Source organism: Corvus kubaryi, unplaced genomic scaffold (assembly GCF_017639235.1).
Source record: "Corvus kubaryi isolate FWS band 111438036 unplaced genomic scaffold, C.kubaryi_AGA036_p1.0 133, whole genome shotgun sequence".
NCBI classification, from domain to species: domain Eukaryota; kingdom Metazoa; phylum Chordata; class Aves; order Passeriformes; family Corvidae; genus Corvus; species Corvus kubaryi.
The window spans coordinates 5,798,059-5,810,889 of record NW_024580667.1 but is presented as its reverse complement, the minus strand read 5'-3'; the positions used below and the strand labels follow the sequence as shown (position 1 = coordinate 5,810,889).

General features: G+C 37.0%; 1 protein-coding gene across 1 annotated transcript in view; it reads right to left on the bottom strand.

Moving 5' to 3' along the window:
- CFAP47 (cilia and flagella associated protein 47) overlaps window positions 1-12,831 on the bottom strand; it is a 270,533-nt gene that overhangs the window by 15,371 nt on the left and 242,331 nt on the right. The window contains exons 61-62 of the mRNA XM_042035463.1: window positions 8,236-8,407; window positions 6,597-6,758 (exon numbers count right to left, since the gene is read on the bottom strand). Coding sequence (XP_041891397.1) covers window positions 6,597-6,758; window positions 8,236-8,407 — 334 coding nt within the window. The remainder of the gene's footprint in view (window positions 1-6,596; window positions 6,759-8,235; window positions 8,408-12,831) is intronic.

Here is a 12,831-nt window from a genome sequence, read left to right as displayed (position 1 = left end):
CTGTCTTTCCTTAACTCCTCTCATAATGGTTTGGTACTGCCATCTGACAACATGAACTCTGTCCTTACTCAAATAATGAACCAGAGTAAATACTAATTTGAATTTAAATAATAATTGGACAATCAAATCACGGCAACCTGGAAAAGAGGAAACTGAGCTGGTCTTTAACGGGCATCTTTATAATTACTCCTTTAATCTTGTCCTTAAATAGAACTCTATGCTTATCAGTGTTCTCACACTAGATAATTTTCAAATTATTAAACTAAAAAAAAATAGCACCTTGTGTCTCCAACTGAAGAAAAACTTAAAATTTATATTCCTGTAGAGATCACACACCACAACTTATAAAATACTCATCAAAACTGAAAATATAAACCTTTATTAAATTAAGGCTCAAATAGGTTTAATGTTTCTCTTCCCAAAACTACTGCAGCAGTAAATTATTCCTGTAGAAATGCAGTCCTTTAAAAAACCCAGCATTTTGAAAATCCTTGCATAAAAAAACAGCCCAAAGTCCTTTTGATCAAATACCTGGGTATTTTTTGCTAATAAAAGAAGAATAACAAAATGTCTTAATCTGTAAAGTGTCTGACTGCTTCAGGATAGGATATAAGGGATATGAAAGTGTTGCAATGTGGTTCAACCAATAGTTAATAATAACTTATTTCTTGCAATTTGTAGCATCTCTTGGATGTCAAAAGACATTTCAGTTCTTACACAGTCGAGTCCTTCAAACTTATTAACTGTATGCATTTGTCAAATTCTATAGAATTGTTCGTGATGCTTGGTATGATTTAGATAATTTCCTATCAACCAAAAGAAGTTACAATGGAAAAATAAATTAGGAACTCATTGTTATTTATCAAAATTGGTTATCTTTTATACCCAAACCAACTCTGGTTTAATTGACCACTCTAAACCCTGAACTTTGTACATCAGAAAAGATATAAACTCCAAGTATCACTTCTGTGGCTCTGGAAAGGCTGCTTTGGAATTAAAGGACTTTCAAAAAACATGAGCAAACACTGCATGACAAAGGCCTGTCAGGGAATGCTTTACCAACCCCAAGATGGCTTTTTGTCGTGTACATGTTGTAAAACAAAAGCAGGAGTTAGAGGTTCTATCTTCACAAGATGATTTCTGTCTCATTCCTGTTCTACCCAGGGCTGCTGTATTTGCAGAGTGACAGATGACTGCATACAGCTCCTGGCTAAATGTGTGACATGTCAAGTATTCTATTATTAGGAAGGATGATCATAACTTTTTGAAAGGTCTGCTGAATGTTTACATTATCAATATTTTCCACTAGTCTCCATTCAAACTCCAAAAAATGGAGCCCAGTCAACATTTTGCAGCTGCCACTATGTGGGAAGTGCTAAGATAAAGTATTTTATTACATCTTTAGATTAGTGGTAGAATTTTGCAGAACTGATAACAAAGAGATTGGCAGAGGAATCCAGGCCTGTAACATGCACAGCAACATGTGAGAGAGTGTAGGAGAGGGTGCATGAGCTGAGAACTTACCAAATGCATTTTCTTGCAGCATACTTCATTCTGGCTCATGGCAGTTATAACAAAATACAGCAGTAATTAGAGTAAAACAGCAATGGTTCTTAAAATTATAGCTGTAAACATTTTTTTGGTTTTCCCTTCAAAATTAGGGAGGGTACAGAAACCAAATGGGGTATTCACTAATTCTTCAGAATTAAAATTAATTTTGTGTGACCAAGGAATGTTTTTAATTGAACATTTATTCTATGCACTAGGAAATGTGCATAGAAGAAATAAGGAAAATCTCCAATTGAAAGTAGGTTAAGACAACTATATCTGCATATGCAGTCATTTTAAAGCCTAATTTCATCTTTATTCTCATCTCCCCAGCCCACCAATTTGGGGTTTTTTCCCTCTTTATTCTAGCTCTTTTTCCATAATCAGGTGCAGCCTTGGATTTGCAGATGCCTCTCTGTGGAGATCACATCAACACCAGGCTGTTTGCTTTTGTGACAGCAGGTGCTATGTTTTTCTGAGGGGAAGTTTGAGTTTATCCAAGAAGTTTCCTTAATGTAACAAATATCCTGCTTGCGATAAACACAGGACTGGAGTGACAGGGCAGGAAGGCAGGATGGAAAAAATTCTACTGTCTGTGGGAAGCCATACATGATTGAAACAATCACTAACAGGTACATGGAAAGACAGAACTAAATTGGTGAAAGGAAACTCTGTGTATGAGCAAGAAGCAGACAGAACAATTAGGAGAGAATTATCCCCCAGCTTGACTAAACCTTCAAATGGAGTGTAGTTTACAAAAATTTGCAAGTGAATATAGTGTTCACAAATATCTATCTATCCCACATATTTCATGTTGGCTACTGAAGTATTTGCCCTGGAAAACATGAGGTAACATTCTGCTTTATCAGGACATCAGTATTTTAATGGGAATAAATAAATCTATCCATCAAAATACCTCTGTACAGGAACATAGAGCACTAAATAAGCTCCAAAACCCACTTCTGTATTAATACAAATGTCCTGATCCCAAACGTAATTGATTAAAAACACATTATCTTCAGTAAGCCAAATATAGAAAGGACTAGTTTTCTTAAGCAAAGTATCACTCTGAGAATTTTTATGTTTCAATTACAGATTTAAACATAAAATAGTAGAACAATAATTTAAGATGGATATCAAATAAAATTCTGTAAGTTTTATTTCCAAGGATAATCTTCTATCCTGTTTGGTTAATGCTGCCGTCATGCTGTAAACCACTGGCATTCAATAATGCATTTGGTATTAAAACAAGCACTGACATTATCTCAAACATTAGAGGTCTGCACTAAAACAAATTACCCCAGTGGAAATGCTGCCAACGATTTCAGCTGGTGTTGAATTAAACCTACATTTATGATAAAACCCAAAAAAGGTCATCCATGAATGTTAAGAAGTGTAGATTTTTCTTATTTAGGAAGTGAAATCTGCTGATTTGACTCTAATCAAGCTTAATGCCAATACAAGAAACCCTGCAACAACATGTCCCTTTGGAATTTTTAAAGCTGAAAGTAAAATAGTGGTCTATTCCTACATCCCACCTGATGTACGTGCATATAGTTTTAAAACATACATTTGTTTTCTTCATGAAATAAAACTGTTCAGCTCATTCTCAGTATCTTTTATTATTTGCTGGAGCAGACATTGGGCTATTTCTCATTGGGTCATATGTGTGTCAACTTTAAATGTATTAAAAGGGTGCATTACATATTATCATGAACTGCTGGAGCTTTCATTATTGCAGATCACTGTGAAGAGTGTAGCAATGACCTCCCATTTGTAACTGATCCTTCCTGAAGCAGCTACACCAAAATCATTAATTCAGTCTGGGCTATTCTGTATACACTGAAGATTTTGGGGGAGGAGGGCATGTGGAATTAAAGGAAGGCCACTTTTGAGTTGCACTAGTTCTGTAAAGAAAAGGAAAGCAAAACCCATTGATCTCACAGGTTTATTGTCAATCACTGAAGACCCTCATTCAATGTGGTGTACATATATATATATATATATAATATATATGCAAGAATCCTAACCTGTTCTTAATAAGATCTCGAGCCTTTTTTAGGGCCTGTGATTCTCAAATACTATTTGTTGCATCACTATGTGCCCTGCTAGCTCAAAAAGATGCACAGGTATTCTCAGTGATGATGTGCAACCCCTCTGTCCTGGCAGCTGCAGGAGAAAAAGACACATCTGCAGTGTCTCTCCCTAGCAGGTTACTCAGAAATGCACCTGTTTCCCCCACAGTTACTCTCAAAGCAGCAGTGCCATGAGCTACTGCCCAGCATAAGTAAAGAAGACAGAAAATATCTACATGCAAGGAGAAAAAATAATCACCTCTCTTAAAGTAGCAGAACTGATTCTCTACGGATTGTGCTACTGATTGCTTACTAAAGAAAACTCCAAAGGGTTGATAATTTTTTTTCAGGGAGGATCTATAGGATGATTCTTTATATTCTATTCAAAATTTTTAAACCATGTTTTAATATTTAATTGTCTTATTTTTAATCTAAATAAGTTGAGTTATTCAAGCATTAAATTACACCTGTAATATATGTTTTTCTTATGTAAATGCTTCTAATCTGCAGGTCCACTATTCAAGGTGTTGGTTGGCTGAGTGTTCTGTTTCTATACAAAACCTCCACCACCAAAATCTCCTAAACAAATATAAGATAAAGCAATGTAAGATAAAGCAATATTTAACTTACAGAGCAGTTCACAGAACCACAGAATGGGTCGGGCTGGAAGGGATCACCACAGGTCATCAGGTCCAGCCTCCCTGCTCAAGCAGGGCCATCCCAGAGCACATGGCACAGGATCGTGTCCAGATGGTTCTTGGATATCTCCACTGAGGGAGACTCCACACCCTCTCTGGACAATCTGTTCCAGTGTTTGGTCATTAAACAGGAAAGAAATTCTTCCTCATGTCCAGGTGGAACCTCCTGGCCATCAGTTCCTGCCTGTTCCTCTTGCCCCATTGCTGGGCACCAGGGAGCAGAGCCTGGTCCATCCTCTGCCCCCTCCCTGCAGACACTGACAGACAGGGATGAGGTCCCCTCTCAGCCATCTCTTCTTGAGGCTGAACAGCCCCAGATCCCTCAGCCTTTCCTCAGAGAGATGCTCCAGTCCCTTCAACATCTTTGTCACTCTGCCCTGGACCTGCTCCAGGAGTTCCATGTCTCTCCTGTACTGAGGAGCCCAGAACTGGACACAACACTTCAGGTGATCCTCACCAGGGCTGAGCAGAGGGGCAGGATCCCCTCCCTGACCTGCTGGCAGTGCTCTTCCTAAGGCGCCCTAATGAGTGGAGTTCCTGGCACTGTTTATAACATGGAGCTTTTTTGGTACATGCAAACATTACATTTTGCATTTGAAATGTAGGGGGGGAACACTTGCTATATAAAATAACATTGGAATTTGCTTAAGGGCAAAAGGGAATCTGTCTTCCATCATGGCTCTTCCTTTATATAACTATAATGACTCAGGTTTTATAATGCCTTTCTGGAGAACATCAGGTATCTTCACTACTATCAAACACCTACCAGGAGATTACAGTATTGCCAGAGCAATTGCTTCACTTTTGTTTCTGAAACAGCCATTCTATTGAAGCTGTTAACTTGAACACTGTGATAGAAGCCTTTGTCAGAGTCCTCAACAATTATCATCACTGACAGACATCTAAAACCTGGAACAACTGTCCATCTTAGAGACACAGCTTTTGGAAATAAGCTTTAAAAAAAAAAAAATCAGTTGGAACCAAATACACTTCCTGATGGGGATGAAACAAAAGGATGTATCTACAATGAAAGTGTCAATCTGTGTATCTTGCACATTTCTAGATATATAGTAAAAATAGTTCATTTAAAAGAAAATAAACTTTAAAACTTCCATAAGCTAAATATTTTTTAAGCATAATGATTCTTTCAGATTCACTGTTTACTATTTTAAAACTTGTCTATCATTACTACACAATTTATTCCTTGACTTACTGCTGTATACAAATGACACTGAGTTTGCTATAACATTGTAAAACTCTGAGAAAATAATTGAAATGTGTAAAAATATATATAAATGGAGATTTCAGCAGGACTTTTACAAAAGGAGAGTAACAAAATACAGAAGAATTACACAATTATTTTAACTAGTGGAAGTAGAGATGAATTCATAGCATGCTTGCATAATACAACAGGAGTACTTTAGAAAGAATGGCACATTTAAAAATTTTTAAAGGAAAATGTAAGGAAATGTTTTTAACTTGGTGTAAGCATAAAGTACCTTGAAAAAAATCTATTAGCAAAAGCACTAAAGCTTTACTAGTGAGCCTTTAATATCACAAACCACCTTCCTTAAGACTGAATTTTAACATACTCCTGTGGCAATCTGTTAATCCATTGCTTTCCATTGCCCTGTTCCCTGCCCTAGCCATGGCCACTCCCTCGGTTTCTCCCTGTTGGCTCCTGTACCCCAACCCCACCCAGGGACCGCCCCTGGGCCCCTGACAAAACCACCCCACACCCAGACCACGAGGTCTCTCTACTTCCAGAGATCGCTGGGACAAGATGTGAGATTAAAATCTTCTTAACCCACGTGGGGAGACCCTTCTCTGCTTCCTTTATCATCACTGGTTGTAATGCTGACAACTGACCAGAGCAAGATCACGGGGCCATCCGAAATGGACTGTGGGGTGTGACTGGGTTGCATTGCCCAAGCAGCCGCTCTGAGCTCTTAGGAAGCTATAGCCTGCTAACCAAAATCTAGCTTTACAACATACTCCCAAGCCTTTTAGGGCAAAAAAAGTCAGAATATAAACATCTGGATCTATTCCACAGATGTTCTCTTAAGCCAAAGCCTAAATGTAGAATGCTTCTGTTTTCTACAACAAAGCTTCAAAATCACATTTGTTACTTAAACAATGCAGCTCTTGAAAATGATGATGAAATAGCTGCATCTCAGTTATGTTTCTGCTGCCCGAATTTATTCTAACCAATGTGTCTGAGTAGGAGTTGTACCCTCAGAAAACTGCATAAATTCTTGAACGTAAGTGTTTTTACCTTGTCTGGCTTGTGAGCTTAAAGCCAACTATGGATTCCTTATTCAGGCCAACAGCTACAATGTTGATCACATCATCCACTTCTGGCTCTGTGGCAATGAACAGCATTGGAAACTTCCAGAGGCCTCCTGCAGTACACTGAACTACGAGAGTTGCCTTATTCCTTAAAATTTCAGATAAAAAACACTCAATATATAGACAAACGTTATAAAACATAAACTGATTAATGTACAAAATAATCTTCGATGTGTGGGAGTAAACTACAGTAAAATGAAAATACAAATGGGTTTAAATTGGAACACATTCTTAATTTTGCATGGCATAGTACATATCAGGTAAAATTGACTGGAATGTAGATTAAATAGCAAAGTACAAGAAAGAACATAATATGAAAGCAATGGCACAGGCATGAGGTTTTATTCTTCCTCTGCTTACTCTGTGAAGAAAAAAAACCAACTAAATTTATTTTACTCATTATTCTGTATTTACTGTGGTGTTAGAGGAGAATTTTGTCCAGAACATATTAGCAGTTCATATTAGGATCAAATAGATCTGACAAAGGTCTGTGTACTTAAGAAAAATGCCAGATTCTGATGCCCTCAGAGTGTCTAAGAGAGTTGGTGCTGTAGATTCTGAAGATAACATAACAAAATAATTGCAGTCACTGAGTCCTGTGCACAAAGCCTGATAAGTCTCAAGTACACAAAGATAAAAAAATCCAAACCAACTAAAAAATAATAAAATGAACAGGACAATGTAGAAATGAAAAGGCTTTCTAAATTCACCTCCCTCTGACACAATGCCACTGCATTTGGGGGGGGGGGGTGGGGGAGGTGGATTATTCTTCCTACAGGTTTGCTCTTTGTTTATTCCATTAACCTCCTGGACTACTGCAAGTAAAGAGTAACCTCCTGCCTCCTAAAGATAACTTTTTTCATGCAATCCATGATACTCAGCAGTGACTGCTCCCTAACACTCCTGGTAATGTTGGGACTCTGGATTTACTTTGTGCCGGCAGGTCACTAAAGCTTCTTTCCAACCTCCTCCTGACACACATTTGACTGTATCTAAAGGAAGGTGCAACTTCCTTCTCTCCAAAAGGATCTCCCTTCCATGGTTTCCTTTTAAAGAAGGGAGATGTTGTCACGTAAATCAAAGCACATACATCATTTCTCATATCACAGCTATAAAAAAGGAGAAGAATTTCCTGTGGATCATTGTTACTGGGGCACTAGAAACTAATTTCAAATTCAACTATCCCATCCAGTCAAAGAAAATGCACACATGCTTGTCTAGGAAAAGTTTTTAAAGACTGACAGACCACCCTGTTTGCATGTTCTTTATTAATTTTGAGAACAATGAGTTTTCATTGGAAGTTTTTCAATACTCCAGTGTTTAGAAGTAAAACAATGCACACACAGACTATGGAAGTAACTCAACAGAACCATCTCACAGGCACTCAAAAAGAAACACTGTCAGTTTTAACACTGAAGATATCATACTGAGAAGCAGAAAGTGAGAAAATCTAAAACAATAGGCCTCAGTGGTGAAAAAAAACCGAGGAAAAGAATGCAGGGAAATTATTATATAGGTAAGAGTGATCAGACAGGATCTTTTGATAGTAAAGAACAGGATCTTACCTCATTGGTTTGCTAGGTGCAAACACTACGTTAAAGATCAGTGTTACAATTCTGGATTCTGTATCCCATTCTTTTTGAAGCAGCTCCATACCAACCAAAGAGTCAAGCTGAGATCTAATTTCATCTGATTGATATTGCAATTCATACAGAAACTCCAGTGTTGCAGAGGAACCTAAATGATACAGGAGAAAAATATCAGCCTGTGTGTGCTGTAATTTCACACAGTTGGTCGGCTCAGTGTTACAATTCTTCCATTTGTCACTAAAAATGACAAATAAGTAACACTGGCAATTATCTAAAACTTAAGTGATTTCCTTCTGACTGCATAATTTAATCTTCCCATTTAATATGACAGGCTATATACTTTCCAGCAAAATGGAAGCTGGAAAACTTACTTGAGATATGTGAATGGCAATAGCAATATTGCTCTGGCTACCACGCCTGCATTATGGAGAGATATTTCTAATTCATCAGCCAAATGAAAATTTCAAGTACATAATACTCTTTTTGAGTAATGCCATTGGGACAACTGAAAAAAAAATCATTAAGGACATCAATGCCATTGATGGCTGCAAGCCTGAGAAACAGAACACAGAGAAATAGTGAAGATGTCACCCCAGCCTATTCTCTTATTCCCTGAAGCAGCTATGAAAAGGCCAAGTAGTAATGACATAAAAATAAACAACTGAGCTTCTTGAATCAAATGTCTCCTCCAGCTGTAATAAAGAAAACCGAGATATTCAGTATAAAATAGTAATTTGTCCACAGAAGGGAACATTTCTATGAGGAAAGGAATCTCAAGCTGCTAATCCATTTAAAAGTTTTACACATTTTATGGATGAGAAGTGCTTTAACACAACCACTCTCTCCTGCAGGAGATTTTTGTTTTACTATGACCACCTATCTCAGGGCACATTTTGAATTTGCACAGCTGAGTACAAATGTACAGAACTGCTGTGTGTGCATCCCTGTATACATATCCTGGCTGCAGAGTGCCAGTCAGCTGCAGAGTAAATTCCCAAGGCCTTCCAGCTCAGAATACTAAAATACAGACAACAGATTTGTTTATATAAAAAGTCCAAGAGACAGTGTTGGAGAAAAGCTTACTTTGGTACTGCCAATCTGTAAAACCACCCAAATTTAAGTGACTATGGAGATGCCTTCCCACGGTTCTAGTCCTTTGTCCTTCTCTGAAATGCACAATTTCCCTCTTCCCACTTCAGCAGCTAACAGGAGGCCTGAACTTTTGTTGCCTTATTTTTGTAACACACAGATTAACTCTGAAAAATGTAGCAGCTTATACTGAAACATTTCTAATTCTTCAAAGTAAACTCTTCACAGACAGCTGCACAACATATACCAGATTAGAGTCACACAGATGTAATCAAAGTATTATGACCAGCATAAGGGATTATCAATCATAGTAGGTTAGATACACATTGAGTACCAAAACACAGGATTTCCATGCATTAATCCATATATACACGGCCTTTTTTACAATAAATGTAATTTGTTACAATGAAATTCAACATGAACATTTTCTCCCACAGTCTATAAAATTCAGGATCATCCTACATTGTTTCAAGCTTGCCATTTCTCCATTTGAAAAATATAATGTTTATGTCATGCACTCAGATTCCAACATAGCCCAAGGCTTTTAAGAGTCACCTCTGACAAATGCTAGGACATGAAGATTCAGATGTTGACAATCAATGGGAGAGAAAGGATGACACAATCTGGAGCATTCCACAGTGAAAAAAAATTGCAGCTGTTGAGCAGATGCTTCTTTCAGCATTTATATCACACAATGCTACTCAGAAAAAGCTTATTTTACAGTTCAGGTGCTAGGAGGACAACACTGGGAATTACATGCTGCTTTTAATATCCAAAGACATTTGGGTTTGGTTTGACATACATACATATATATATATAAAACTTTTTAGTCAGAAGCAATTAAATATTTTTTTTTCTGTTTCAGGCTGTTTTGCAACCTGTTCTATGCTTATATTATGTAATTAGTCAAAATATTTTAATACTTCCAACACTTAAGGAAGAAATGATGCATTTATGAGTGCCAACATTTAAAAGCCTTGTTATGTTGGTCCCTTCAGCTCATTTTGATCTAGACTGCTGATCTAGTTTAGGACTGCTAAAAAATGTAAAACATAGTTATATTTTTCATCACAGCTGCCCTGGAGACTCCTATATTACCATACTGTAAGACTTCTCTGTGAAATGTTAATATCTGATTCTAGCAGTCCTGTAATACATGTGCTGCCTAAACAAACTGGCAAAACTCAGAAGAAAAAAAAAGTTATGAAACAGCTAGGAAAGTGTCAAATTTGTCAAATATTCAGAGTCCTCTTGACTCCTAGAATTTCCAGTTTCAATTAAAATGGCAGAAGTTGTAAAACATGGAGACAGCACTAACACTTTCTTGAAAGCAAAGTCAAATACAATATAACATACTGCTTGAATAGGCCTTGACCCCTTAGGCCCAGCTCTTTGTATTCTTTCATTCAGTTTTCTCTTCATTTCAGTTCAGTTTTCTTTTTAAAAATCACCATTTTTAATACACATAAAATTCCTGTTTTACCTAATGCAAGATGCAAAATACACATGCAAATATAGAAGTATAACCCAATTAATCCACTTGTGTTCTGTAATTAGAGAGCAGCAGAGAGAGCTTTAGCCACATCTGACTCAACATAGAGATATTTATCAATCCAAATACTTCAAAGATACAAGCATGCTATTTAAATACATCTAGTTAAATCTAGCGAATAGAAATTCTGATTATAAAAACTATTACTTCTTCATATTTTCTGAAAAATAGTTTGTCTTATTTAAGTAAGAAGAGAAAATATATTCTGAGGTAATTATTCCATTATTAAACATTATTATTAAACATTTCTTCTTTTCAAAGGCAATTAATCTCAGTCTTTAAGTGTTTTCATTTGTAAATAAAGATTTTCAAAAAGGTAGTATGCATTTCAGTAACACTAGTGTATGCAGAATTACTGAAGCACCTGTATTTAAAAACCAACAAGGCTTTTCAGCTATCCACTTTTATGACTTGGCTGTCATTTATTTGCAAGTGCTAGTAAGGACACTTCTTCAAAAGCTCTGGAATAAAAGTGTTAGGGTTTGGTTAAATAGCCTCTAAGAAGATTAAAGGATATAGACCACTTTTAAAAAAAAAATTATTTTATGACTCATAAGACCTATGGCATGAAAACTCCAAGGATTTTATACTCTGGGCATATAAATCGGGGAAATGTGAATTTTTATGACTGCTAGATTTACTGTAAAACTAATTAATAGATGCATGCATCTAAAATGAATGCATCTAAAAATTAAAGGACTATTCCAACAGGTTAACAAAATATGAATCTCATCAATTTAAATGACATTTTAGTGGAAAAGAACCTGTATTCAAGGTTCAAAAGAGTTAATAACAAAGACATTTGTAGATGGGCCTATTGCCTATAGAAGGCACTGTGAGAGGTCCACTGGATATTTCTGACCTCAAACAGAGTTACACAGTGTTAGCCTTTGTACCTCCCTCCTGCTTCTGAAAAGTGAATGTTTGATTTCACTGAGGACCAGCTCATTATACACCACGTTTTCTGATGATAAAAATCTCCTGGACACTGGCCTGGGAGGCTGCAGTCTCTTGTGGATACCCAGGGGAGATCTGGCTGTCTGAGCTCTCCACAAATAGTGCTTAACCTGTGGCAGCACTTGGTGACATGAACGTGGCAAAGGGGAGCATCTCCCTAAGGGACCCTCTTCACTTTCACACTGTCTCCCATTTCCAATGAGACAGATGAAAATTAAAACTGGGATGGAAACATGCTCAGACTGCAAAAGTGCTTGTCCTCATTGCAGAGGCTTTTCCTTGGATGGATGCAGTAAAACAGAGATGCAAGTGAATTCACTTAACTGGTCTTATCTGCAGTCATTTCATAAAGGAGGGCAGCACAATCATCAAATACAAATATGTAATTAAAGCCAAGGCATTCATAAATTTGCAGTTTCATACTTTGCATAAACCAGATTAATTATTTTCATTTGGTGCTGAATGTAACATACTGCACCCTCTCACTGATTTTTTTTTTAACGATTCCGATAATTTCCCAAGGCTGTGTCCATTGCGGCCCTGACACCTAAAAAAGATTTCTTCCCCTCTTGATCTAATAGTCCCCAAACTGCTAACACAGAATCTACAAAACCAGATGGTAACTAAACATTTCTACCAGATATCTGGCATCTCATCTTCACCTTCCAGATCTTTTGAAATATCTTCTTTCATCGCCCCTTTGAGGTCTCATCTGACACTTGTCCTTTTCCTTCTCCATCATCTTCCAGGAGTTTTCACACAGACACTGCTGGAACTCAGCAGGCAGTGGGAAATGAACATTAAATATGCAGTTGTGCCTCTCCAGCAAAAGTAGAGGCTGACAGAGCACATTATTGTACAGCAGATCAAATAATCTTAATACAATATTTAAGTAAATATTCCAGTGAACAGCAAAAATTGAATGACAAGAGTAATGAAGGAAAAAAAAAATAAAAAGAAGTCTGGTGGTCAAG